Source organism: Anomaloglossus baeobatrachus, chromosome 7 (genome assembly GCF_048569485.1).
Source record: "Anomaloglossus baeobatrachus isolate aAnoBae1 chromosome 7, aAnoBae1.hap1, whole genome shotgun sequence".
Lineage (NCBI taxonomy): Eukaryota > Metazoa > Chordata > Amphibia > Anura > Aromobatidae > Anomaloglossus > Anomaloglossus baeobatrachus.
This window is the reverse complement of record NC_134359.1, coordinates 55,246,515-55,271,589: the sequence shown is the minus strand read 5'-3', so window position 1 is coordinate 55,271,589 and position 25,075 is coordinate 55,246,515. Positions and strand designations below refer to the sequence as shown.

At 49.9% G+C, this 25,075-nt stretch overlaps 1 protein-coding gene across 2 annotated transcripts in view; it reads left to right on the top strand.

Moving 5' to 3' along the window:
• CFAP210 (cilia and flagella associated protein 210) overlaps positions 1–24,652 on the top strand; it is a 91,952-nt gene extending 67,300 nt beyond the window's left edge. For both annotated transcript variants that reach the window (XM_075317301.1, XM_075317300.1), the window contains 4 exons: positions 2,498–2,637; positions 4,368–4,560; positions 20,783–20,947; positions 24,199–24,652. In XM_075317301.1, coding sequence (XP_075173416.1) covers positions 2,498–2,637; positions 4,368–4,560; positions 20,783–20,947; positions 24,199–24,561 — 861 coding nt within the window. In that variant the 3' untranslated portion in view covers positions 24,562–24,652. The remainder of the gene's footprint in view (positions 1–2,497; positions 2,638–4,367; positions 4,561–20,782; positions 20,948–24,198) is intronic.
• Positions 24,653–25,075: the final 423 nt, after the last annotated feature.

The following is a 25,075-nucleotide window of genomic DNA, read 5'->3' as shown; positions in this document are numbered from 1 at the left end:
TGCTCTGATCAGGGTTTTACTCCCTGGCCATTTGCCTTGCCCACTTTTCTTTCCTTCCTTCAATCCGGATTGGAAAAGGGTTTGTCGCTCGGCTCCCTTAAGGGACAAGTCTCAGCGCTCTCTGTGTTTTTTCAGAAGCGCCTAGCCAGACTTCCAAAGGTACGCACGTTCCTGCAGGGGGTTTGTCACATAGTCCCTCCTTACAAGCGTCCGTTAGAACCCTGGGATCTGAACAGGGTGCTGATGGCTCTTCAGAAACCACCCTTCGAGCCAATGAAGGATATTTCTCTTTCACGCCTTTCGCAGAAAGTGGTCTTCTTAGTAGCAGTCATATCACTTCGGAGAGTGTCTGAGCTAGCAGCGCTGTCATGCAAAGCTCCTTTCCTGGTGTTTCACCAGGACAAGGTGGTTCTGCGTCCGGTTCCGGAATTTCTCCCTAAGGTGGTATCCCCCTTTCATCTCAATCAGGATATCTCCTTACCTTCTTTTTGTCCACATCCAGTTCACCAATGTGAAAAGGATTTGCACTTGTTAGATCTGGTGAGAGCACTCAGACTCTACATTTCTCGTACGGTGCCCCTGCGCCGCTTGGATGCACTCTTTGTCCTTGTCGCTGGCCAGCGTAAGGGGTCACAGGCTTCCAAATCAACCCTGGCTCGGTGGATCAAGGAACCAATTCTCGAAGCCTACCGTTCTTCTGGGCTTCCGGTTCCCTCAGGGCTGAAGGCCCATTCTACCAGAGCCGTGGGTGCGTCCTGGGCTTTGCGGCACCAGGCTACGGCTCAGCAGGTGTGTCAGGCGGCTACCTGGTCGAGCCTGCACACTTTCACGAAACACTATCAGGTGCATACCTATGCCTCGGCAGATGCCAGCCTAGGTAGGCGAGTCCTTCAGGCGGCGGTTGCCCACCTGTAGGAAGGGGCCGTTTCACGGGTCTATTACGAGGTATTATTTTACCCACCCAGGGACTGCTTTTGGACGTCCCAATTGTCTGGGTCTCCCAATGGAGCGACAAAGAAGAAGGGAATTTTGTTTACTTACCGTAAATTCCTTTTCTTCTAGCTCCAATTGGGAGACCCAGCACCCGCCCCTGTTCCCTTCGGGCTGTTGTTCTTTGTGTACACATGTTGTTCATGTTGAATGGTTTTCAGTTTTCCGAACTTCCTTCGGATTGAATTTACTTTAGACCAATTTATAAGTTTCCTCCTTCCTGCTTTTGCACCAAAACTGAGGAGCCCGTGATGCACGGGGGGGTGTATAGGCAGAAGGGGAGGGGCTTTACACTTTTAAGTGTAATACTTTGTGTGGCCTCCGGAGGCAGAAGACTATACACCCAATTGTCTGGGTCTCCCAATTGGAGCTAGAAGAAAAGGAATTTACGGTAAGTAAACAAAATTCCCTTCTTTTTAAAAAACAATTGCAGAATTGTGGGTTTTTCTTTTCAATTTGGCAACACTTAGAATTTTTTTTCTCGCTTTCCAGTACACCACTGCTAACAAGAATGGTGTCATTCAAAAGTACAACTCAACCCACTAAAAAACAATCAGTTAACGGATCCGTTTTCTAATGGATGATTACTGGACATGGGGAACTCAGCCTAAATGCCCTGAATATGAGTTCAGTGGATGCTTTTTCTTATCGGGGTCTGTTTAGGGACACACTTCCTTTATTATATTACTATTCTTAGCATTGCTTTGCATGGAAACACCGATCATAGGGGAATTTGTAGGTGCCATAGTAGAAAAGCACCCCACTTGCCCAAAATGATAAGCTTAAAGGGGTTGTCCACTAATTAAAAAAAAACATATTAAGTGACCCTAGGGTGCTTCAAAAATGTAAAAAAAAAATGCCGATGCTCATTTACTGGTCTAGACTGGTGCCACTTGTCCATTCTGTTGCTAGCGTTCCCCACCGGGCTCCTGACTCCTACTTCCGGCAGACAGAGTCACATGATGACTCCAGCCAATCATTGGCTGCTGATCACATACCACCTTGATTGAAGCTGTCCAGTGGCTTCTGATTGTCTGCAGCCACGGATGCCGCCCCCCAGAGGGAGAAGCCTTGTAGAGAATTTAGGCAAAGAGGAGCGGCTCAGTGGTTCTTTTGGTGTCTATTGGCTAATTTTTCATTTTTAACCCTAGAATGCACAACCATAGAAATCTACCATAGAAAACAAGTGACATAGCAGGCCTGCGAGGCCCCGGGTATGCGTTCTAGGGTTAAGCAACCAAGCGTGATTGAAAAAGTTTTCATTAATTATAGTTGGAACTATTTCTAGTCACATTACATTGTGGAGGTTTTCCTCACTTTAGACCTTTATAGACCTATCAAGGTGACATTTGGATAAGATCATTGTGGAAATCCGGTTGCTACAAACATGATGAATCCTCTGCCCCTAACGCAATCCCATCTTTGTAAAACGGAAGAAGAGTGTCATCTCAGTTAGCATGGAGGAAAATAAATCAATGTAATTTGTGTATACTGTCAATATTCGTAGGCTCATACTGCGGACAGAGACCTCCTGCGAGCACTTGAGAAACAGATGGAAGAAGAAAACGATGACCTGATAAGACGATATGTTCTCGCAAAGAGAAAAATGGCAAATCTGAAAAAGGAGAGAGAAGAGGAATTAAATAGGTGAGGACATTTGCAAACCCAGAATATAAGCATATTTTATACTGGCAGATTTTAATTACTGGAGAGAGAACAGTTTTGACTTTTGGAGGAAGCAGCAAAGAGCTTCTGTCAATAGATAGATCAGCATTCAGAAAGTAATAGTAAATGAAATGCAAAGCACAGATCTCCTACATTGCACGTTGGAGCTCGATAAGATCCTCCAAAACGTTATGTGCTGCTCTTTGATGTTGCTAGTAAGGCTAGGGCCCCACTTTACATTTCCACCTGCGTTTCAGGTGCTTTTTAGGTCCGTTTTGAGAAGCACCTTTTTCATGCCAAAAGGCATGCGTTTTGATTTCCCAGCAAAGTCTATGGAAAATGTAGATTTCTTGTCCGCACTTTGCGCTTTAAAACGCTGCGTTTAATTTGCATATTTTGTGGTAAAATCCATGCGTTCAAAGAAGCAGCATCTCAATTGTTTTTGCCATTTTGGGTGCGTTTTGCTAACATTGAAGTCTATGAGAAATGGCAAAAACCAAGATTCCAGCAAATTCCTGCGTTTTACCTGCTTTTCCAGTGCAGAAAACATGCGTTTTGGACTTCAAAAAAATGATTTCATATGTCCGTTTACACACACACATAGTCCGACAATTAAAAGTAAGAATTTTAATAAATTATTGCTATTTTTCCATTAAATATCATATTACCGCTATAATTTCATTAAATTAATCTATTTTCATTATTTTTCACAAAAATATAGATTTGTTTCTTTTTTTCCAATTTTTTCATTGAGTTTGACTATTTAAACTTTATTTAGCAGTGTCATGATGTTCAAAACGCATCTATCAAAACGCAGGTGGAAAAGCAGGTAAAAAGCGCTGAAAACGCATCTAAACGCGGTAAATACGCATGCGTTTTCAGCGCTAAATTTAAACAAAAAGGCAACTATGGTCAAATCAATTAAGCCCAAAACGTGCGTTCTAAACTGCAAGTAGATGAACGCAAAGTGGGGCCCTAGCCTAAGGCGGGCTTTGCACACTACAACATCGCAGGTGCGATGTCGGTGGGATCAAATTGAAAGTGACGCACATCCGGCGTCACAGGTGATATCGTAGTGTGTAAATCCTAGATGATACGATTAACGATCGCAAAAGCGTCGTAATCGTATCATCGGTGTAGCATCGGCGAATTCCATAATTACGCTGACGCGACGGTCCGATGTTGTTCCTCGCTCCTGCAGCAGCAAACATCGCTGTGTGTGAAGTCACAGGAGCGAGGAACATCTCCTACCTGCGTCACCGCGGCTCCCGTCGGCTATGCGGAAGGAAGGAGGTGGGCGGGATGTTTACATTCCGCTCATCTCCGCCCCTCCGCTCCTATTGGCCACCTGCTGTGTAACGTCGCAGTGACGCCGCACGACCCGCCCCCTTAATAAGGAGGCGGGTCGCCGGCCAGAGCGACGTCCCAGGTCAGGTGAATAAATTTTAGGAAAAAGTTGGACAATTCTTTTAAAGGGCCCGACTTATAGCAGCCATTCTGAGCTGACCATTGCCAAAATATAGGCTCTTATAACTGTATTCTGGTCAGACGGCCAGCTGCCCGGCAGAGATCTGAGCAGTTTAGACTTGCTTGTAAAGGAAACTTTTATTTTTTAGGACATTATATTACATAGCTCTGATTATGAAAGCGTGCATGACATACCTGTATATCGGTAGACATGACCTTTAATTTGTCACCTTGACATGGAATAGGAAAACAGTGGAACGCAGGGATAAAATCACAGAGCTGCTGGCCGCACAGATGAAGCAGAAGCTCGATGACGAAGAGGAACGTCTAACGAGAGCTCTGGATGAAATGGAAGCGAAGATCAAAAAAGAAAGTAAGGAAAAAGAGGAAAAGAGAAAAGCAGATCTAAAGGCAATTGCCGAGCACAGAATGGCCATGGTGAGTAGCGGACGCCTGCGCCTGTTATTACACTAAAAATCAGCTGTGGTTCTTTGTAGCACTCCGATATATTATACTACATACACTCAGGTTCCATGTTTTACCTTTCCCACATTGCATGTCTCCTGGCCTATGTGCTCGTCTTCATGAATATTCCTATTCTGTTAAACTCATTTGCAACCTATAGCAATATGGAGCCATATAGATCACCACAAAAGTAGAGCAAGATCCATATAAATTTTATTGAACATTAATACAAACAAATGAAGTCAATATAATATTGGTAAAAATTGCAGTGCAAGACTGCAAAAAAGCTAAGGTGCTTCATGCCAATACCAAGAATTCATAGGGGGAGAATTATATCTACAATAGGGTATGTATACTGATAGTATTACAACTGGTGAAGTAAAATCAATCTAACCGCTATATAGCAATATAGATGCAAACAGTGTTTAGTACACTCACCCATAATGATCCCAGTTGGTATATGGCACAGTTAAAACCCCAACGTGCATTTCGTGTGCACTTCCTCAGGGGGTCTCTGGTCTCTCTGTATCAGCAAATGTATTAATCCTTGTTCCCTATTCTCATTGAAGTTTACTGGGAAACTTCTTATAGGTTTTCAGATGCATTTTTTTATTTCTGTTAAACTAATGACAATGCACACAGCAGAGCTGCCTGTACCGCTCCTTTAATTCCAGTCTGTAAAAGGAACTGTTAGGGTATGTTCCCACTTTGCAGATTTGGTTGCAGATTTTCTGCGCCAAAAACGGCATTTGTTGGCAGAAAAAAAACATTGCAGAAAAAGCGTGTGTGTTTTGCGTTTTTGGATGGGGTTTTTTATGCATTATGGTAGGAAAAAATTAGAAACAAATGACATCAATTGTTCTGCACCAAAATCTGCAAGGAAAAAAATCTGCAATGTGTGCACAGCACTTCAGGATTCTCATAGACATTGCTGGGATGCGTTTTTCCTTGTAGATTGGTTAAAATCTGCAAGAAAAAACATCAACAGAGGCAGAAAAAACGCAGCGTGTGAACACAGGCTTAGGCTCCATGGGCCCATTGCAATTTTTGTATTCTCGCCTTATTTTTGGCATAGCTTTTTGTTATATTTCGCGTTCATATTAGGGCCAAATTCTTCTTTAAATTATGCCTTTCTTTGTCGCTTCATTGGGAGACCCAGACAATTGGGTGTATAGCTTCTGCCTCCGGAGGCCACACAAAGTATTACACTTTAAAAAGTGTAACCCCTCCCCTCTGCCTATACACCCTCCCGTGCATCACGGGCTCCTCAGTTTTATGCTTTGTGTTGAAGGAGGCACACATTCACTCAAGCTCCCATTTTAGTCAGCAGCAGCTGCTGATTCTATCGGATGGAAGAAAAGAGGGCCCCTAACAGGGCCCCCGGCATGCTCCCTTCTCACCCCACTAAGTCGGCGGTGTTGTTAAGGTTGAGGTACCCATTGCGGGTACAGAGGCTGGAGCCACATGCCGTTTTCCTTCCCCATCCCTTAGAGGCTCTGGGAGAAGTGGGATCCTAACCGTTCACCATTCACTGGGACCGGGCTCCCTCCGCAGCCCCTGGGGGAATCTGCCGGACAGGAGACTTGGTATCATCAGGGACAGGCCCTGCATCTAAAGGTACTCTGTGTCCCCTTGGGGACGGTGCATGGAGACCCTGTGTCACAGACGCTGCAGCGCTGCTGTTTTTTTTGTGACGACCGGGACTACCGCGCCGACCGCGCCTGTTTGCCGGCCGCGTTATTAACTTTAGTCCCCGGCTTCATGCGGCCTAGTACTATAACTCCCGCCCCCGGGCCTGCCAGTCAGGGGTAAGGGCGGGACGGTCGACTGGACGTCGGCAGTGAGGGCTGGAGCATACTTAGGTGTCCTCCGCCCCCCTCACTGATCACTGTGGGGCACCAGATTCCCGCACTTTATTAGTCGCCGCCCACGGCTCCCTCCTCCCCTGAGAGCTCCGGCAGCCATTTTTACAATCACTTCTGCCGGTGGAGGATTTCAGAACGAGCTCTGCAGCTCTGGGAGGCCCAAGGCAGGGAATCTGGTGGACACACAACCGCTTGGGGCGGTCGGTAAGCCACACCGGTTACACGGTGCTGGTCCCCCTGGGGTGCCGAAGTGTATATATATATATATATATATATATATATATATATATATATATATTTGTATACATTTTCTCTGTTCGGCCGCATTGTTTTGCTTTTGGCTATATACCCTCAGTGATCACTCTCCGAGGAGACAACAGCATGTCGTCCGCAAAGAGCAAGGGTGCCAAGACACAGGGTTATTTTGCAACCTGTACCTCTTGTGCGGCTATGTTACCTGCAGGTTCCACCTACCCGCACTGTGAGCAATGCTCGGCCCCTGTTGCACTCGCTCAGCCGGAGCCGGAGCCGGCACTGGTGGGGCCCTCGGCTCAGGTAGAACCGCCGGCTTCCACTGTCCAGGCGGCAGGGACAGAGTTTGCAGCTTTGGCTGAGAAACTCTCTGAGTCACTTTCACAATCCATGGCTCAGTCTATGGACAGATGGTCTGCTAAGATACTAGAAGCCTTGCAGTGCAGATCGGTCCTTACACAGGCCTCGGGCACTGTGAGTTCATCGCCCCCAGGCCCCTCTCGGTCTGCGCCGCAGCGTGCTCCTGGGGTGACACCTGGGTCTCACAGGGAGGACTCAGACACGGACCGCAGTCCCAGACCGGCTAAGCGGGCTCGCTGGGAACCTTCCCCGACTTCATCACACTGTTCGGGGTCTCAGCTTGAGGACTCTCTGGAGGATGAAGCGGAGGTCGCAGCTCAGGGCTCTGACCCTGACGTTGCTCTCAATCTTGATACACCGGAAGGGGACGCCATAGTAAATGACCTTATAGCGTCCATCAACCAGGTGTTAGATCTATCTCCCCCGCCTCCACCTGTAGAGGAGTCGGCTTCTCAGCAGGAGAAACACCAGTTCAGGTTTCCCAAACGTACACGGAGTGCGTTTTTCGATCACTCTAACTTCAGAGATGCTGTCCAGAAGCACAGAGCATTTCCGGACAAGCGCTTTTCTAAGCGTCTTAATGACACACGTTACCCCTTCCCCGCTGACGTAGTTAAGGGTTGGGCTCAATGTCCCAAGGTGGATCCTCCAGTCTCTAGACTGGCGGCTAGATCCGTAGTATCAGTGGCAGATGCTTCATCGCTCAAAGATGCCACTGACAGGCAAATAGAACTCCTGATGAAATCCATCTATGAAGCCATAGGCGCGTCCTTTGCCCCAGCCTTTGCAGCAGTGTGGGCACTCCAAGCTATCTCAGCTTGTCTGTCTGAGATTAATGCGGTCACACGTGCCTCTGCTCCGCAAGTTGCGTCTTTGACTTCTCAGGCGTCGGTATTTTCATCCTACGCCATGAATGCCGTCCTGGACTCTGCGAGCCGTACAGCGGTAGCGTCCGCCAATTCGGTGGCAGTCCGCAGGGCCATGTGGCTACGCGAATGGAAGGCAGACTCTGCTTCCAAGAAGTTCCTAACCGGTTTGCCATTTTCTGGCGACCGTTTGTTTGGCGAGCAATTGGATGAAATTATTAAGCAATCCAAGGGAAAGGACTCGTCCTTACCCCAGTCCAAACCAAACAGACCTCAGCAACGAAAAATTCAATCGAAGTTTCGGTCCTTTCGGCCCTCAGCCAAGTCCCAATCCTCTACGCCCAACAGGACTCAGAAGGGCCAGAGGAACTCTTATGCATGGCGGTCTAAGTCACGTCCTCCAAAGACCGCCGGAGGCACCGTCTCCAAGGCGGCCTCCTCATGACTTTCGGCCTCCCCAAACCGCATCCTCGGTCGGTGGCAGGCTCTCCCGCTTTTGCGACGCCTGGTGGCCACATGTCCAAGACCGATGGGTGAGAGACATTCTGTCTCACGGTTACAGGATAGAGCTCAGCTCTCGTCCTCCGACTCGTTTCTTCAGAACATTTCCGCCCCCCGAGCGAGCCGATGCACTTTTTCAGGCGGTGAACACTCTGAAGACAGAAGGAGTTGTGATCCCCGTTCCCCTTCAAGAACGTGGTCGCGGTTTTTACTCCAACTTGTTCGTGGTGCCAAAAAAAGGACGGATTATTCCGTCCCGTTCTGGACCTCAAACTGCTCAACAGACACGTGAGAACCAGACGGTTTCGGATGGAATCTCTCCGTTCTGTCATCGCTTCGATGTCCCAAGGAGACTTCCTAGCATCAATCGACATCAGGGATGCTTATCTCCATGTGCCGATTGCACCAGAGCATCAACGCTTCCTGCGTTTCGCCATCGGGGACGAACACCTTCAGTTTGTGGCACTGCCTTTCGGCCTGGCGACCGCCCCACGGGTCTTCACCAAGGTCATGGCATCCGTGGTGGCGGTCCTACACTCTCAGGGCCACTCGGTGATCCCTTACTTAGACGATCTCCTAGTCAAGGCTCCCTCCCGGGCGGCATGCCAACACAGCCTGACCATTGCTCTGGAGACTCTCCAGAGGTTCGGGTGGATCATCAATTTCCCAAAGTCAAAATTGACACCGACCCAATCACTGACTTACCTCGGGATGGAGTTCCATACTCTCTCTGCGATAGTCAAGCTCCCGCTGGACAAACAGCGTTCGCTGCAGACAGGGGTGCACTCCCTTCTTCGGGCCCAGTCACACCCCTTGCGGCGCCTCATGCACTTCCTAGGGAAGATGGTGGCAGCAATGGAGGCAGTTCCCTTTGCGCAGTTTCATCTGCGTCCACTTCAATGGGACATTCTCCGCAAATGGGACAGGAGGTCGACGTCCCTAGACAGGAACGTCTCTCTTTCACTGGCAGCCAAAACCTCTCTTCAGTGGTGGCTTCTTCCCACTTCCTTGTCGAGGGGAAAATCCTTCCTGCCCCCATCCTGGGCTGTGGTCACGACGGACGCGAGCCTGTCAGGGTGGGGAGCGGTTTTTCTCCACCACAGGGCTCAGGGAACCTGGACTCCGACAGAGTCCTCCCTTCAGATCAATGTTCTGGAGATAAGGGCAGTGTATCTAGCCCTAAAGGCGTTCCATCGGTGGCTGGAGGGAAGGCAGATCCGCATACAGTCGGACAACGCCACGGCGGTCGCGTACATCAACCACCAGGGCGGCACACGCAGTCGCCAAGCCTTCCAAGAAGTTCGGCGGATTCTGCTGTGGGCGGAGGCCACAGCCTCCACCATCTCCACAGTTCACATCCCGGGCGTAGAAAACTGGGAAGCAGACTTTCTCAGTCGCCAGGGCATGGACGCAGGGGAATGGTCTCTTCACCCGGACGTGTTTCAAGAGATCTGTTGCCACTGGGGAACGCCGGACGTCGACCTCATGGCGTCTCGGCACAACAACAAAGTCCCGGCATTCATGGCACGGTCTCAAGATCACAGAGCTCTGGCGGCGGATGCATTAGTTCAGGATTGGTCGCAGTTTCGACTGCCTTATGTATTTCCTCCTCTGGCACTGCTGCCCAGAGTGTTACGCAAGATCAGGTCCGACTGCCGCCGCGCCATCCTCGTCGCTCCAGACTGGCCGAGGAGGTCGTGGTACCCGGATCTGTGGCACCTCACGGTGGGTCAACCGTGGGCACTCCCAGACCGACCAAACTTGCTGTCTCAAGGGCCATTTTTCCATCTGAATTCTGCGGCCCTCAACCTGACTGTGTGGCCATTGAGTCCTGGCTCCTAGCGTCCTCAGGGTTATCTCAAGATGTCATTGCCACTATGAGACAGGCCAGGAAACCAACGTCCGCCAAGATCTATCACAGGACTTGGAGGATCTTCTTATCCTGGTTCTCTGATAAGGGTTTTTCTCCCTGGCCGTTTGCCTTGCCCACTTTTCTTTCTTTCCTTCAATCCGGAATGGACAAGGGTTTGTCTCTCGGCTCTCTTAAGGGACAAGTATCGGCGCTTTCCGTGTTTTTTCAAAAGCGTCTAGCCATGCTTCCGCAGGTCCGCACGTTCCTGCAGGGAGTTTGCCACATAGTCCCACCTTACAAGAGGCCGCTGGAACCATGGGATTTTAACAGAGTGCTAAAGGCTCTTCAGAAACCCAGAAACCACCCTTCGAGCCACTGCGGGATGTCTCTCTATCACGTCTTTCGCAGAAGGTGGCCTTTCTAGTGGCAGTTACATCGCTCCGTAGAGTGTCGGAGTTGGCAGCGCTGTCATGCAAAGCCCCTTTCCTGGTTTTTCACCAGGATAAGGTGGTTCTGCGTCCGGTCCCGGAATTTCTCCCTAAGGTGGTGTCCCCTTTTCATCTCAATCAGGATATCTCCTTACCTTCATTTTGCCCTCATCCAGTTCACCAGTGTGAAAAGGATTTGCACTTGTTAGATCTAGTGAGAGCACTCCGGCTCTACATTTCTCGCACGGCGCCCCTGCGCCGTTCTGATGCGCTCTTTGTCCTTGTCGCTGGCCAGCGTAAGGGGTCGCAGGCTTCCAAGTCAACCTTGGCTCGGTGGATCAAGGAACCGATTCTTGAAGCCTACCGTTCTTCTGGGCTTCCAATTCCTTCAGGGCTGAAAGCCCATTTTACCAGAGCCGTGGGTGCATCCTGGGCATTGCGGCACCAGGCTACGGCTCAGCAGGTGTATCAGGCGGCTACCTGGTCAAGTCTGCACACTTTCACGAAACACTATCAGGTGCATGCCTATGCTTCGGCAGATGCCAGCCTAGGTAGGCGAGTCCTTCAGGCGGCGGTTGCCCACCTGTAAGAGGGGGCCGTTTCGGCTCTTTTTATCGAGGTATTCTTTTACCCACCCAGGGACTGCTTTTGGACGTCCCAATTGTCTGGGTCTCCCAATGGAGCGACAAAGAAGAAGGGAATTTTGTTTACTTACCGTAAATTCCTTTTCTTCTAGCTCCTATTGGGAGACCCAGCACCCGCCCCTGTTCCCTTCGGGCTGTTGTTCTTTTGTGTACACATGTTGTTCATGTTGAATTGTTCTTTTGGTTCATGGTTCAGTTCTCCGAACATCCTTCGGATTGAATTTGCCTTAGACCAATTTATAAGTTTCCTCCTTCCTGCTTTTGCACCAAAACTCAGGAGCCCGTGATGCACGGGAGGGTGTATAGGCAGAGGGGAGGGGTTACACTTTTTAAAGTGTAATACTTTGTGTGGCCTCCGGAGGCAGAAGCTATACACCCAATTGTCTGGGTCTCCCAATAGGAGCTAGAAGAAAAGGAATTTACAGTAAGTAAACAAAATTCCCTTCTTCTTTGTCGCTCCATTGGGAGACCCAGACAATTGGGGTGTATAGCTTCTGCCTCCGGAGGCCACACAAAGTATTACACTTTAAAAAGTGTAACCCCTCCCCTCTGCCTATACACCCTCCCGTGCATCACGGGCTCCTCAGTTTTATGCTTTGTGTGGAAGGAGGCACACATCCACTCATGCATTCTCATATTAGTTATATCGGTTGGAAGAAAAGTGGGCCCCCACGGGGCCCCCGGCATGTTCCCTTCTCACCCCACTACGTCGGCGGTGCTGTTAAGGTTGAGGTACCCATTGCGGGTACAAAGGCCGGAGCCTCATGCCGTTTCCTTCACCATCCCTTAGCGGCTCTGGGAGAAGTGGGATCCTGACCGGTCATCCAGTTACTGCTCCCTCCGCAGCCCCTGTGGGAATCTGCCGGACAGGAGTCTATTCATCCTCAGGGACCGGGCCCTGCATCTCTAAGGTACTCTGTGTCCCCATGGGGGCTGTGCATGGAGCGCCTTCATCCCGGACGCTGCAGCAGCTGCTGATTTGAGAAGACCGGCGGACTTCCGCGCCGACCGCGCCTGCTTGTCGGCCGCGGTCTTAAATTTAGTCCCCGGCTTCATTGCGGCATAGTAGCAAAACTCCCGCCCCCGGGCCTGTCTGTCAGGGGTAAGGGCGGGACTGCCGACCTGACGTCGGATGTGAGGGCCGGAGCATCCTGTATGTTACCTCCCCCCTCACTGATCACTGTGGGGACCCCAGATTCCCGCACTTTCGCCCACGGCTCCACTCCTCCCCAGAGAGCTCCGGCAGCCATTTTTTTTTTTTTTGGCATTCTGCCGGTGGAGGATTACCTGGAAAGAGCTCTGCAACTCTGGGAGACCTAAGGCAGGGAATCTGGAGGACACACGCTACGCTTTTTAGCGGTCGGTAAGCCACACCGGGCACCCGGTGCTGGTCCCCTTAGGGTTCCGGAATAGATACTATATATATATATATATATTTCTGTTCGGTCGGGCTATATACCTTTTCCCATATACCCTCAGTGATCACTCTCCTAGGAGACAACAGCATGTCGTCCACAAGGAGCAAGGGTGCCAAGGCACAGGGTTATTTTGCGACCTGTACCTCTTGTGCGGCTATGTTACCTGCGGGTTCCACCTACCCTCACTGTGAGCAATGCTCGACCCCTGTTATGCTTGCTCAGCCGGAGCCTCGGTCACTAGTGGGACCCTCGGCTCAGGTAGACCCCCCTGCTCCCCCTGTCCAGGCGGCAGGGACAGAGTTTGCCGTTTTTGCTGAGAAACTCTCTGAGTCTCTTTCACAATCCATGGCTCAGTCTATGGACAAATGGTCTGCCAAGCTGCTAGAAGCTTTGCAGTCCAGACCGGTCCTTACACAGGCCCCGGGCCCTGTTGGATCGTCGCCTCCAGGCCCCTCTCTGTCCGCGCCGCAGCGCGCCCCCAGGGGAGGCCCTAGGTCTCACGTGGAGGACTCCTGCCCAGACCACAGTCCCAGACCGGCTAAGCGGGCTCGCTGGGAATCTTCCCCGACTTCTTCACGCTGCTCGGGTTCCCAGCTTGAGGACTCTCTGGAGGACGAGGCGGACGTCGCAGCTCAGGGCTCTGACCCTGACGTTGCTCTCAATCTTGATACACCTGAAGGGGACGCCATAGTAAATGACCTTATCTCGTCCATCAACCAGGTGTTAGATCTATCTCCCCCGCCGCCACCTGTAGAGGAGTCGACTTCTCAGCAGGAGAAACACCAGTTTCGGTTCCCCAAACGTACACGGAGTGCATTTTTCGATCACTCTAACTTCAGAGATGCTGTCCAGAAGCCCAGAGCGGTTCCGGACAAGCGCTTTACTAAGCGCCTTACTGACACACGTTACCCCTTCCCCTCTGACGTCGTTAAGGGTTGGGCTCAATGTCCCAAGGTGGATCCTCCAGTCTCTATATTGGCGGCTAGATCTGTGGTATCGGTTGCAGATGGCTCATCGCTAAAAGATGCCACTGACCCGCAGGTTGCGTCTTGGACTTCTCAGGCGTCAGCTTTTTCTTCCTACGCCATGAACGCAGTCCTAGACTCTGCTAGCCGTACAGCTGTGGCATCCGCTAATTCTGTGGCAGTCCGCAGGGCCATGTGGCTGCGCGAATGGAAGGAAGACTCGGCTTCCAAGAGGTTCTTAACCGGTTTGCCGATTTCTGGCGACCGATTGTTTGGCGAACGATTGGATGAGATTATTAAGGAATCCAAGGGAAAGGACTCCTCCTTACCCCAGTCCAAACCGGAGAGACCTCAGCAACGGAAAATACAATCGAGGTTTCGGTCTTTTCGTCCCTCCGCCAAGCCTCAATCCTCTTCGTCCAACAGGCCGGAGAAAGGCCAGAGGAACTCCTATGCGTGGCGGGCTAAGTAACGCCCCCAAAAACCCGCCGGAGGCAATGCCTCCAAGGCGGCCTCTTCATGACTCTCGGCATCCCCGAACCGCATCCTCGGTCGGTGGCAGGCTCTCCCGCTTTTGCGACGCCTGGTGGCCACATGTTCAAGACCGATGGGTGAGAGACATTCTGTCTCACGGTTACAGGATAGAGTTCAGCTCTCGTCCCCCGACTCGTTTCTTCAGAACCTCTCCGCCCCCCGCGCGGGCCGATGCACTTTTTCAGGCGGTGGATGCTCTGAAGACAGAAGGAGTTGTGATCCCTGTTCCCCCCCAGGAACATGGTCGCGGCTTTTACTCCAACTTGTTCGTGGTGCCAAAGAAGGACGGTTCATTCCGTCCCGTTCTGGACCTCAAACTACTCAACAGACATGTGAGCACCAGACGGTTTCGGATGGAATCTCTCCGCTCGGTCATCGCATCGATGTCACAAGGAGACTTCCTAGCATCGATCGACATCAAGGATGCTTATCTCCATGTGCCGATCGCACCCGAACATCAACGCTTTTTGCGTTTCGCCATCGGGGACGAACACCTTCAGTTCGTGGCATTGCATTTCGGCCTGGCGACAGCCCCACGGGTGTTCACCAAGGTCATGGCATCCGTTGTGGCGGTCCTACACTCTCAGGGCCACTCGGTGATTCCCTTCTTAGACGATCTTCTAGTCAGGGCGCCTTCTCAGATGGCGTGTCAAAACAGCCTTACCGTCACTCTGGCGACGCTCCAGCAGTTCGGGTGGATCATCAACTTCCCAAAATCCAAGTTGACACCGACCCAATCACTGACTTACCTCGGGATGGAGTTTCATACTCAGTCAGCGGTAGTCATGCTACCGCTGGACAAACAGCTTTCTCTGCAGGCAGGGGTGCAATCTCTTCTTCGGGGTCAGTCACACCCCTTGAGGCGCCTCATGCACTTCCTGGGGAAGATGGTGGCAGCGATGGAGGCAGTGCCTTTCGCGCAATTCCATCTGCGGCCACTCCAATGGGACATTCTCCGCAAATGGGACAGGAGGTCGACTTCCCTCGACAGGAACGTCTCTCTTTCCCTTGCAACCAAGACGTCACTTCAGTGGTGGCTCCTTCCCAACTCTCTGTCGCAGGGAAAATCCTTCCTACCCCCAACCTGGGCTGTGGTCACCACGGACGCGAGCCTGTCAGGGTGGGGGGCGGTTTTTCTCCACCACAGGGCTCAGGGAACCTGGACTCCGATAGAGTCATCCCTTCAGATCAATATTCTGGAGATAAGGGCAGTGTATCTAGCCCTATTGGCTTTTCATCGGTGGCTGGAGGGCAGGCAGATCCGTATCCAGTCGGACAACGCCACTGCCGTCGCATACATCAACCACCAAGGCGGCACTCGCAGTCGTCAAGCCTTCCAGGAAGTCCGAAGGATTCTGCAGTGGGTGGAAGCCACAGCTTCCACCATCTCCGCAGTTCACATCCCGGGCGTAGAAAACTGGGAAGCAGATTTTCTCAGTCCTCAGGGCATGGACGCGGGGGAATGGTCTCTTCACCCAGACGTGTTTCGAGAGATCTGTCGCCGCTGGGGAACGCCGGACGTCGATCTCATGGCGTCACGGCACAACAACAAAGTCCCGGCATTCATGGCCTGGTCTCAACATCACAGAGCTCTGGCGGCGGACGCATTAGTTCAGGATTGGTCGCAGTTTCGACTGCCTTATGTATTTCCTCCTCTGGCGATGCTGCCCAGAGTGCTGCGCAAAATCAGGTCCGACTGTCGTCGCGCCATTCTTGTCGCTCCAGATTGGCCGAGGCGGTCGTGGTACCCGGATCTGTGGCATCTCACGGTGGGTCAACCGTGGGCGCTCCCAGACCGCCCAGACTTGCTGTCACAAGGGCCGTTTTTCCATCTGAATTCTGTGGCCCTCAACCTGACTGTGTGGCCATTGAGTCCTGGCTCATAGCGTCCTCAGGGTTATCTCAAGATGTCATTGCCACCGTGAGACAGGCCAGGAAACCAACGTCCGCCAAGATCTATCACAGGTCTTGGAGGATCTTCTTATCCTGGTGCTCTGATAATGGTTTTACGCCCTGGCCTTTTGCCTTACCCACTTTTCTTTCATTCCTTCAATCCGGAATGGACAAGGGTTTGTCTCTCGGCTCTCTTAAGGGACAAGTATCGGCGCTATCCGTATTTTTTCAAAAGCGTCTAGCCAGACTTCCGCAGGTCCGCACGTTCCTGCAGGGAGTTTGCCTCATAGTCCCACCTTACAAGCGTCCGCTGGAACCCTGGGACCTTAACAGGGTGCTAACGGCTCTTCAGAAACCACCTTTCGAGCCGCTGCGGGATGTCTCTTTATCACGTCTTTCGCAGAAGGTGGCATTTCTAGTGGCAGTTACATCGCTCCGTAGAGTGTCGGAGCTGGCAGCGCTGTCATGCAAAGCCCCCTTCCTGGTTTTTCACCAGGATAAGGTGGTTCTGCGTCCTGTTCCGGAATTTCTCCCTAAGGTGGTATCTCCTTTTCATCTCAATCAGGATATCTCCTTACCTTCATTTTGCCCTAATCCAATTCACCAATGTGAAAAGGATTTGCACTCGTTAGATCTGGTGAGAGCTCTCCGGCTCTACGTGTCTCGCACGGCGCCCCTGCGCCGTTCAGATGCGCTCTTTGTCCTTGTCGCTGGCCAGCGTAAGGGTTCGCAGGCTTCCAAGTCAACCTTGGCTCGGTGGATCAAGGAACCGATTCTTGAAGCCTACCGTTCTTCTGGGCTTCCGCTTCCTTTGGGGCTGAAAGCTCATTCTACCAGAGCCGTGGGTGCGTCCTGGGCATTGCGGCACCGGGCGACGGCTCAGCAGGTGTGTCAGGCAGCTACCTGGTCTAGTCTGCACACTTTCACGAAACACTATCAGGTGCATACCTATGCTTCGGCAGACGCCAGTCTAGGTAGGCGAGTCCTTCAGGCGGCGGTTGTCCACCTGTAAGAGGGGGTCGTCTTCGGCTCTTTTTATCGAGGTATTCTTTTACCCACCCAGGGACTGCTTTTAGACGTCCCAATTGTCTGGGTCTCCCAATGGAGCGACAAAGAAGAAGGGAATTTTGTTTACTTACCGTAAATTCCTTTTCTTCTAGCTCCTATTGGGAGACCCAGCACCCGCCCCTGTTCCCTTCGGGCTGTTTGTTCTTTTGTGTACACATGTTGTTCATGTTGAATTGTTCTTTTGGTTCATGGTTTTCAGTTCTCCAAACATCCTTCGGATTGAATTTACCTTAGACCAATTTATAAGTTTTCTCCTTCCTGCTTTTGCACCAAAACTGAGGAGCCCGTGATCCACGGGAGGGTGTATAGGCAGAGGGGAGGGGTTACACTTTTTAAAGTGTAATACTTTGTGTGGCCTCCGGAGGCAGAAGCTATACACCCAATTGTCTGGGTCTCCCAATAGGAGCTAGAAGAAAAGGAATTTACGGTAAGTAAACAAAATTCCCTTCTTTTTTAAAGTTTATTTTCTATATCTGTTTGCCTGTTTTGATTTTTTTTGTTCTCTATTGTGGATAGAGTTTGGGATCTTCAGATGATTTTGCCTAATTCATCATTTGCGACATTTCCAAGACTTGCAGAATTTGTCAGAAATGTACTTCAGACCCCTCTGGAGTGATTTTAGATACGCAAGGAAATGTTTGTGTGCCATTTTTGTGACTTTTGGGTACATGCAACTTTTACTGCTAAAAGGCTGACAAAAAAAAGTTGAGGACAAAAACCAAAACCATTTTTGTTTTTGTGGTAAATTCATGAACCACATGCACCATTTTACAGAATTTGACACAAAAAAAATCTTCAAAAATAGAAAACAAGTTTTACAAAGATCACAAATGATGAATCGGGCCGTATGTTCGGAGCAATGATTCTAGGGGCATAATGCCTCCTTAGGGGTACTTTGCACGCTGCGAAATTGATAGCCGATCATAGCGATGCCGAGCGCGATAGTCCCCTCCCCTGTTGCACATGCGATCTCTTGTGATATCTGCCGTAGAGAACATTATCGCTACGGCAGCGTCACACGCACTTACCTGCCCAGCGACGTTGCTCTGGCCGGCGACCCGCCTCCTTCCTAAGGGGGCGGGTCGTGCGGCGTCACAGCGACGTCACACGGCAGGCAGCCAATAGAAGCAGAGGGGCGGAGACGAGCTGGACGCAAACATCCCGCCCACCTCCTTCCTTCCGCATTGCAGCCGGGACACAGGTAATGAGATGTTCCTCGCTCCTGCGGCTTCATACACAGCGATGTGCGCTGCCGCAGGAACGAGGAACAACATCGTACCTGTCGCTGCAGCGAAATTATGGAAATGACCGACACTACACAGATCACCGATTTCCGACGCATTTGCGATTGTTTATCGGTGCTTCTAGGCTTTACATCTTGCGACATCGTTACCGGCGCCGGATGTGCGTTACTTTCGATTTGACCACGACGATATCGCAGTAGCGATGTCGCAACGTGCAAAGTACCCCTAACATGTTGTGGCTGATGCAAAGTGTCAGAAGTTGTAAAAAAGGAGGCACAGGAGAGGACTCGTTCACCTTTATAGGGTTCTCTATGGCTCATGCACATGGCCATATTGTATGGAACTGTAAAGTGTGCACTTAGAGGGGCATGTGCTTTTTCTGTAACAATAGGACAGAAAGATGGAAATGCTGTCCGGGATAATGATTCTGAATCCTTTATTCACTGTTATTTTACACGGATCTGCTGGGCCAAATTTAGATCAGCTGATGGTTACAAGAGTTAAAAGGGTTATCCATGATTGTTATTTTTTTGCTATTTGCTCAAGCATTAGCAGGCAGGTAGTTGCTAACTACCTGCTTGTTCTTCCCGGTGCCAGCTCAGACAGTTCACGTACCGCTCCTGCCGGTGATTCTATTCTACTGCTTCACAGCATCAGAGCAGTTCCTATTCTTCTGGACTGCTCTGTTGAAGGGGTGTGACTGCTGATAGCATTCTGATTGACAGCTGGCTCCCTGCAGGTCGACAGTGGGAAGCGGGCTGTCAATCAGCATGACATCGGCAGTAATGCCCCTTCAACAGAGCAGAAGAGAAGCTCTTGCTCTGTCAATGGAACATCAGCAGATGCCTCAGGAGCGGACTATGACCTTTCTGTGTTGGCAGAGATCTGCATCGGGCAGAACAGGCAGGTAGTTAGTAACTATCTGCTTGTTAGTTCTTAGGCCCATCGTATACAGTGTGTCCACCCATATCCTGTCCACCGCCATTAACTTGAGAATGGCGGCAGCTATAGGCATAGAAGTGGTGTCTAGGTATAGTAAAGTAGCCATGCGCTACGCAATGAAACCACCTATAGCGCCACCTGGTGGAAAACAACAGAATTAGCATTTTTATCTCGAAAACGGAACGAGATAGAGAAAAAAAGTGAATTACAAAATTGTAGGGCATCATCAATTCAATACGAATAGACACCTTGCATATAGAAATGCTATGATATGAAATCCATGCCCCCCCCCCAAACATTGAATCCTGGTCATGCATATGGCGTTCATTTAACTTTCATGCTCATAGTGGCCCCCGTCAGCTGCAATGCACATCTGGACTCTGCACAGCATACTGTATCTTGCTGCACGTTGTGCAATATGGTAGGTGACACGTTTGCACAAGCATCTGTGATACGTCGTCGTAGATCCTGCAATGTTGGTGGAGGGGTTGCATACACCTGCTGTTTGATGTGACCTCACAGAAAGAAGTCCAATGGGGTCAGGTCAGGTGAGTGTGGAGGCCACTCCACACAGCCACCATACCCAATGACTTGTAGGAAGGTCTCCATGAGGTATCGCTTCACGTCCGCAGCCTTGTGAGTTTTACACGTTCTAATCATAGCATTTCTGTATGCAAGGTGTCGATTCGTATTGAATTGATTATGCCCTACAACTTTGTAATTCACTTGTTTTCTTTATCTCATTCCGTTTTCGATATAAAAATTCTAACTCCGTTGTTTTCCACCAGGTGGCGCTATAGGTGGTTTCATTGCGTAGCGCATGGCTACTTTACTATACCTAGACACCACTTCTATGCCTATAGCTGCTGCCGTTCTCAAGTTAATGGCGTTGCACAGGATATGGGTGGACACACTGTATAAATAAAATAGTGCAGGACAACAGCTTTAGTAGGGGTTTAGATTCAGGGTACCCAATGGGGGTAGGTGTTGTGGTGATAATATGGAAGCTAAAATGCAGTCCTATAGTAGTTGTAGGCTTATATGAAGCTGTTGAGTTCATGTCATGAGACCCTCGTGCATTTAGTCCATACTTAGACCGTGACACATGGATGTGTGAATCCGGCCTCATGCCTATTTCCCTTCTGTGCCGGCTCGGATTAGTAGAGAGGCACGACTACACTGGGGTAATTAGACAAATCACATACCCTATGGGGGCAAAAATCTCCTGTTTTTTTAGTTTTCATTTCTTTCAGTGGATGGAAGTCATACTCCGCCTGGTAGAAGATAGTTTCTAGCAATATTGCTGTTATAATGAGCAAAATATTACATTTATATACCTGTTTATTGTATATTAATCTATTAGAGGAAGAAGAAAGATGAAGAAGAAAAGGGAGAAAAATTAAAAGGAATCCAGGCTCTGTACGAGATAAAAGAAGCCGATAACTTCTTTATCGCGCAGCAAAGGGAGAAAATGAAGAGAGCGGAGGATGAAAGTAAAAAAGTACAAGACCTGCAGATCCAGCAGATGGTAAGATCCAAGGCAACGAGTCGGACTCTAGGAATAGATGTTTCCATAAGTCATAGGCTCAATCACACATGGGAATTATCGGTGGAGTTTATGGGTGATCTGATGGCTGATAGATCCTAGAAGGGCAGAGTCACACTTGTGTATGACTCGCATGAGTGCAAGGCAAGAAAATCTCGCATTGCACTGAGCCCCATGTAAGACAATGCTACAGCTCAGATCTGCGAGTTTTCCTTCCGCCCTAAACGGACTGAGGAAAAAATCGCAGCATGCTGCGACTGTCTGCGAGAGCTGTGTCACTCGCACCCATACAAGTCTACTCAGGTAGAAGTTCAGAAAAGTTTTCAGCAATGATACCAAGCCACCTGCTTGCAGCCAAGGCTTGAATGAACTGAAAAATATCACCAGCACCAGTGCAAGGAAGGAAGAGGTATATAAGCACCAAGGGAATGCTGATGATCAGCAGCTGGGTGGAAGGTGAGCTCCTGGTGGGTCCAAAAGGGAGAGAGGTGTATCCAGCAGGAAAGCTACCTATACCAATGAATACTGACAGCAGGAACAATAGAAAGTCAGGGAGCATTCTGCGCAGCCAAACGCCGTGACCTATGGCCAGAAGCCACATGACTGGCTGTCACCTATGAGAGTTACATAGTTAGGTTGAAAAAAGACCTAGGTCCATCTAGTTCAACCTTCCTCCACCAGTTCTACATTTTGTCCCTAAGTCACTTATAACCAACAATGTTGTGTACTGTAGAAATCATCCAGCCCTTTTTTAAAAGCCATTTTAGTATCTGCCTTTACTACCTCTTGTGGTCGGCATTTCACAGTCTGACTGCTCTAACTGTAAAGAACCCTTTCCTATTTAGGTGTCGGAATCGCTTTTCTTCCACTCGCAGTGAGTGCCCCCTGGTCCTTAGTATTGTCTTTGGAAGGAATAAGTCATGTGCCAGTCCTTTATATTGACCACACATGTATTTATACATATAAATAAGATCTCCTCTGAGACGTCTTTTTTCTAAGTTACACATATCTCACTTTTTCAACCTGTCATCATATGTGAGGCCTCCATTCCTTGTAGTAGTCTAGTTGCCCGCGTTTGAGCTGACTTTTTAAAATGTGGAGCCCAAAACTGGATCCCATATTCCAGATGTGGCCTTACAAGTGATTTATAGAGTTCCTTTAAAAGAATTTTAAATTATAACAAAAAATATTCAGTATCTGTCACTGAATGTTCGGAGTCCTTACTTCTTTCGTCTTGCAAGCTTGCAGTGCAGAAAACACCTATGATGATAGGATCAGACCCTTCAGTGTGAGAGTTGTAGTATTAGGCTATGTGCCCACGGGGAATGTGTCCTGTGGATATATCCGCAGGAGCTCCCAGAAATCCGCAGCACAACTTTGTCTGTTTCCATGCTGCAGTTGTATTGCGGAATGTCCTGCGGATATGGTGCGGTATTCTGCATTGAGGATACAGTACCATGGCTTCGGCACTGCATCCTCAGTGCAGAACAAGTGCTGGAGTGTTTAGGGAGTTTATACTTACCTCCATCACGCAGCACTTCACTTTCCGACCGTGTCTGTCTGCACATTGCCGGAGAAGGTGCGCGGGCCTGAACTAGCTCTGGCTGTCACATGACCGGAGCTCGTGCAGGCCCCGCCCACCTCCTGCTCCTGGCTCCACCGCGCTCCTCTGCACCGGAGGAACTGACTCCAGTGTCTTCTATCAAGGCAGGTAAGTATGGGATCGTGCGGAAAAATCCTCAGGAATAATTGACATGCTGCAGATTTTTCTGCAGGGAAATCTGCATTATTTCCGCTGTGGAAAAAAATGCAGCATGGGCACAGCATTCCCCAAATGCCATAGAAATGGCTGGGGATTTGAAAAATCCGCGGAATTTCTGCCAAAAAAAATGCAGCAAATTCCATGAATTTTCCGCAGCGTGGGAACATAGCCTAAAGGGGGCTTTACATGCTACGATATCGTTAATGTTTTGTCGTCGGGGTCACATTGTTAGTGACGTACATCCGGCGTCATTAACGATATCGCAGCGTGTGACACTGACCAGCGACCTTAAGCGACCTCAAAAATGGTGAAAATCGTTCACCATGGAGAGGTCGTCACAAACTCAAAAATCGGTAAGGGTTGTTTATCCAGGTGGTTCATCGCTCATGCGGCAGCACACATCGCTATGTGTGACACTGCAGGAGCGAGGAACGTCTCCTTACCTGCCGCCGGCCACAATGAGGAAGGAAGGAGGTGGGCGGGATGTTATGTCCTACTCATCTCCGCCCCTCCGCTTTGATTGGCCGGCCGCTTAGTGACGTTGCGGTGACGCCGAACGTCCCTCCCCCTTGAAGGAGGGATTGTTCGGCAGTCACAGCGACGCCGCCGACCAGGTAAGTATGTGTGACGCTGCCGTAGCCAGGGCCGGCGTCAGCACGCGGCATACCCGGGCAAATGCCGGGGCCCTGGAGAGCTGGGGGGGCCCACTCGGCCTCGTCAGTTCTGCTGCCCCCGGGCCGAGTTCCGGGGACAGCAGTCCTTGGCAGTGGAAACTGTGGCTGCCGGCCCTTTAAGGCCCGCAGACCACAGCGTTCACTGTGTTCTCCTGCATTGAGCATCATCTGTGGGCGGAGCTACCGCCCGGCGTCCTGCTCGGTCGCACAGATGAAGGAGTCACAGTGCCAGCCAGCGACCCCCAGCACATCGCTTCCCTCCAGCGCTGTGTGGGCCCCATCTGCACCGTGACCTGATCAGTATGTGGGACATCACTCCCTCAACGCCCCTCCCTGTATTTTTGTGAGTTTGTCTTTAAATATGTATATGTGCGTGTATGTATCTGTGTATGTGTGTGTGTCTGCGTGTTTATGGGGCCCACTGGGACTCTTCCGCCCGGGGCCCACAAAAACCTGGAGCCGGCCCTGGCCGTAGCGATAATGTTCACTACGGCAGCGATCACAAACAATCGCATGCGCGATGGGGGCGGGTACTTACACGCTCGCTATCGCTACAAATTGCTAGCGATATCTCTACCGTGTAAAGCCCCCTTTAGAGTGTGCATAAAGCTTAGGGCTAATCTACAACAGCCATAAGTACGGCTGCTAGACCCTTGCTGATCTCTAAGGTGATGTCCTGCGTGGACTTGATGGTGGTCTGTCTCTATAGCATGTCGGGGTTGGGATGAACCGAAGTTAACATTATAATTACCTGTTCTTCTTTGATTTTCATTCTGTAATATTCTTTTTCTTATTAGGCTGAAAAGAATATAATGACAGAAGCAGAAAGAGATGCGGAGTTTGAGTATGCCAGGAAGAATGAAGCTCTGATAACCAAGGAGGAAGAAATGTTTCAGGAGTATGCCAAGCGGGTGATCGATTCAGTCACCAAAGCTGGAGGGAATCCACTGCCTTTGAAGAAAGCAGCTCATACAGGCACCGGAGGAGGCCGCGGTCCGGTTTACTGTGACCGGGGAGGCATACGACCCAGCTACCAAGTGCAGGACACCAGCGGAGTTCAGCTGCCGGCTTATCACAATGACAACACCCAGCACATAAAGGAAATTTATGATTCTGGTGATGTACAACAAGGCAAGAGAAGACTCGGTTTTACATTTTGAATGGGTGTCATTTGCCAGAAAAAAACAGTGTGAATTCTATAATCCTAACATCACTTATTACCATTGTTCTTTTTAAATAAAGTAGAATTAATCCTGAATTAGCGTAACTTGATTTTTTTCAGCATATTACAAGCAATTTTACATCGATGGTGCCCAATATGTGGCTGAACAGCTGTTGAGCCACATATTGGGAAGGTTTTTTAGTTCAATAACTCATTGCTTATTGCAATGAACGGTTGTCCTAACCAAGAAGTGTAGCACTTACAAGCTATTTGCTATACAGCTTGCACGCACTGCTTTGAAGCTGACTGGATCATTGGAAATGAGCCGCTTCTGTGCCCCTGCGCTCCCCCAATGTTGCAAAAGCAAAGTAATCTAGCAGTATCGGAGAGTGCATACATCAGACCAGCGGCTCAGTCATGATAGTGGCCTGAACGTTCAATCTTTAGGAGTATGCAACACCCAATCACAACCATATCCATGCATGCAGGACGTTAGGAGCCAGGGGAGCGGT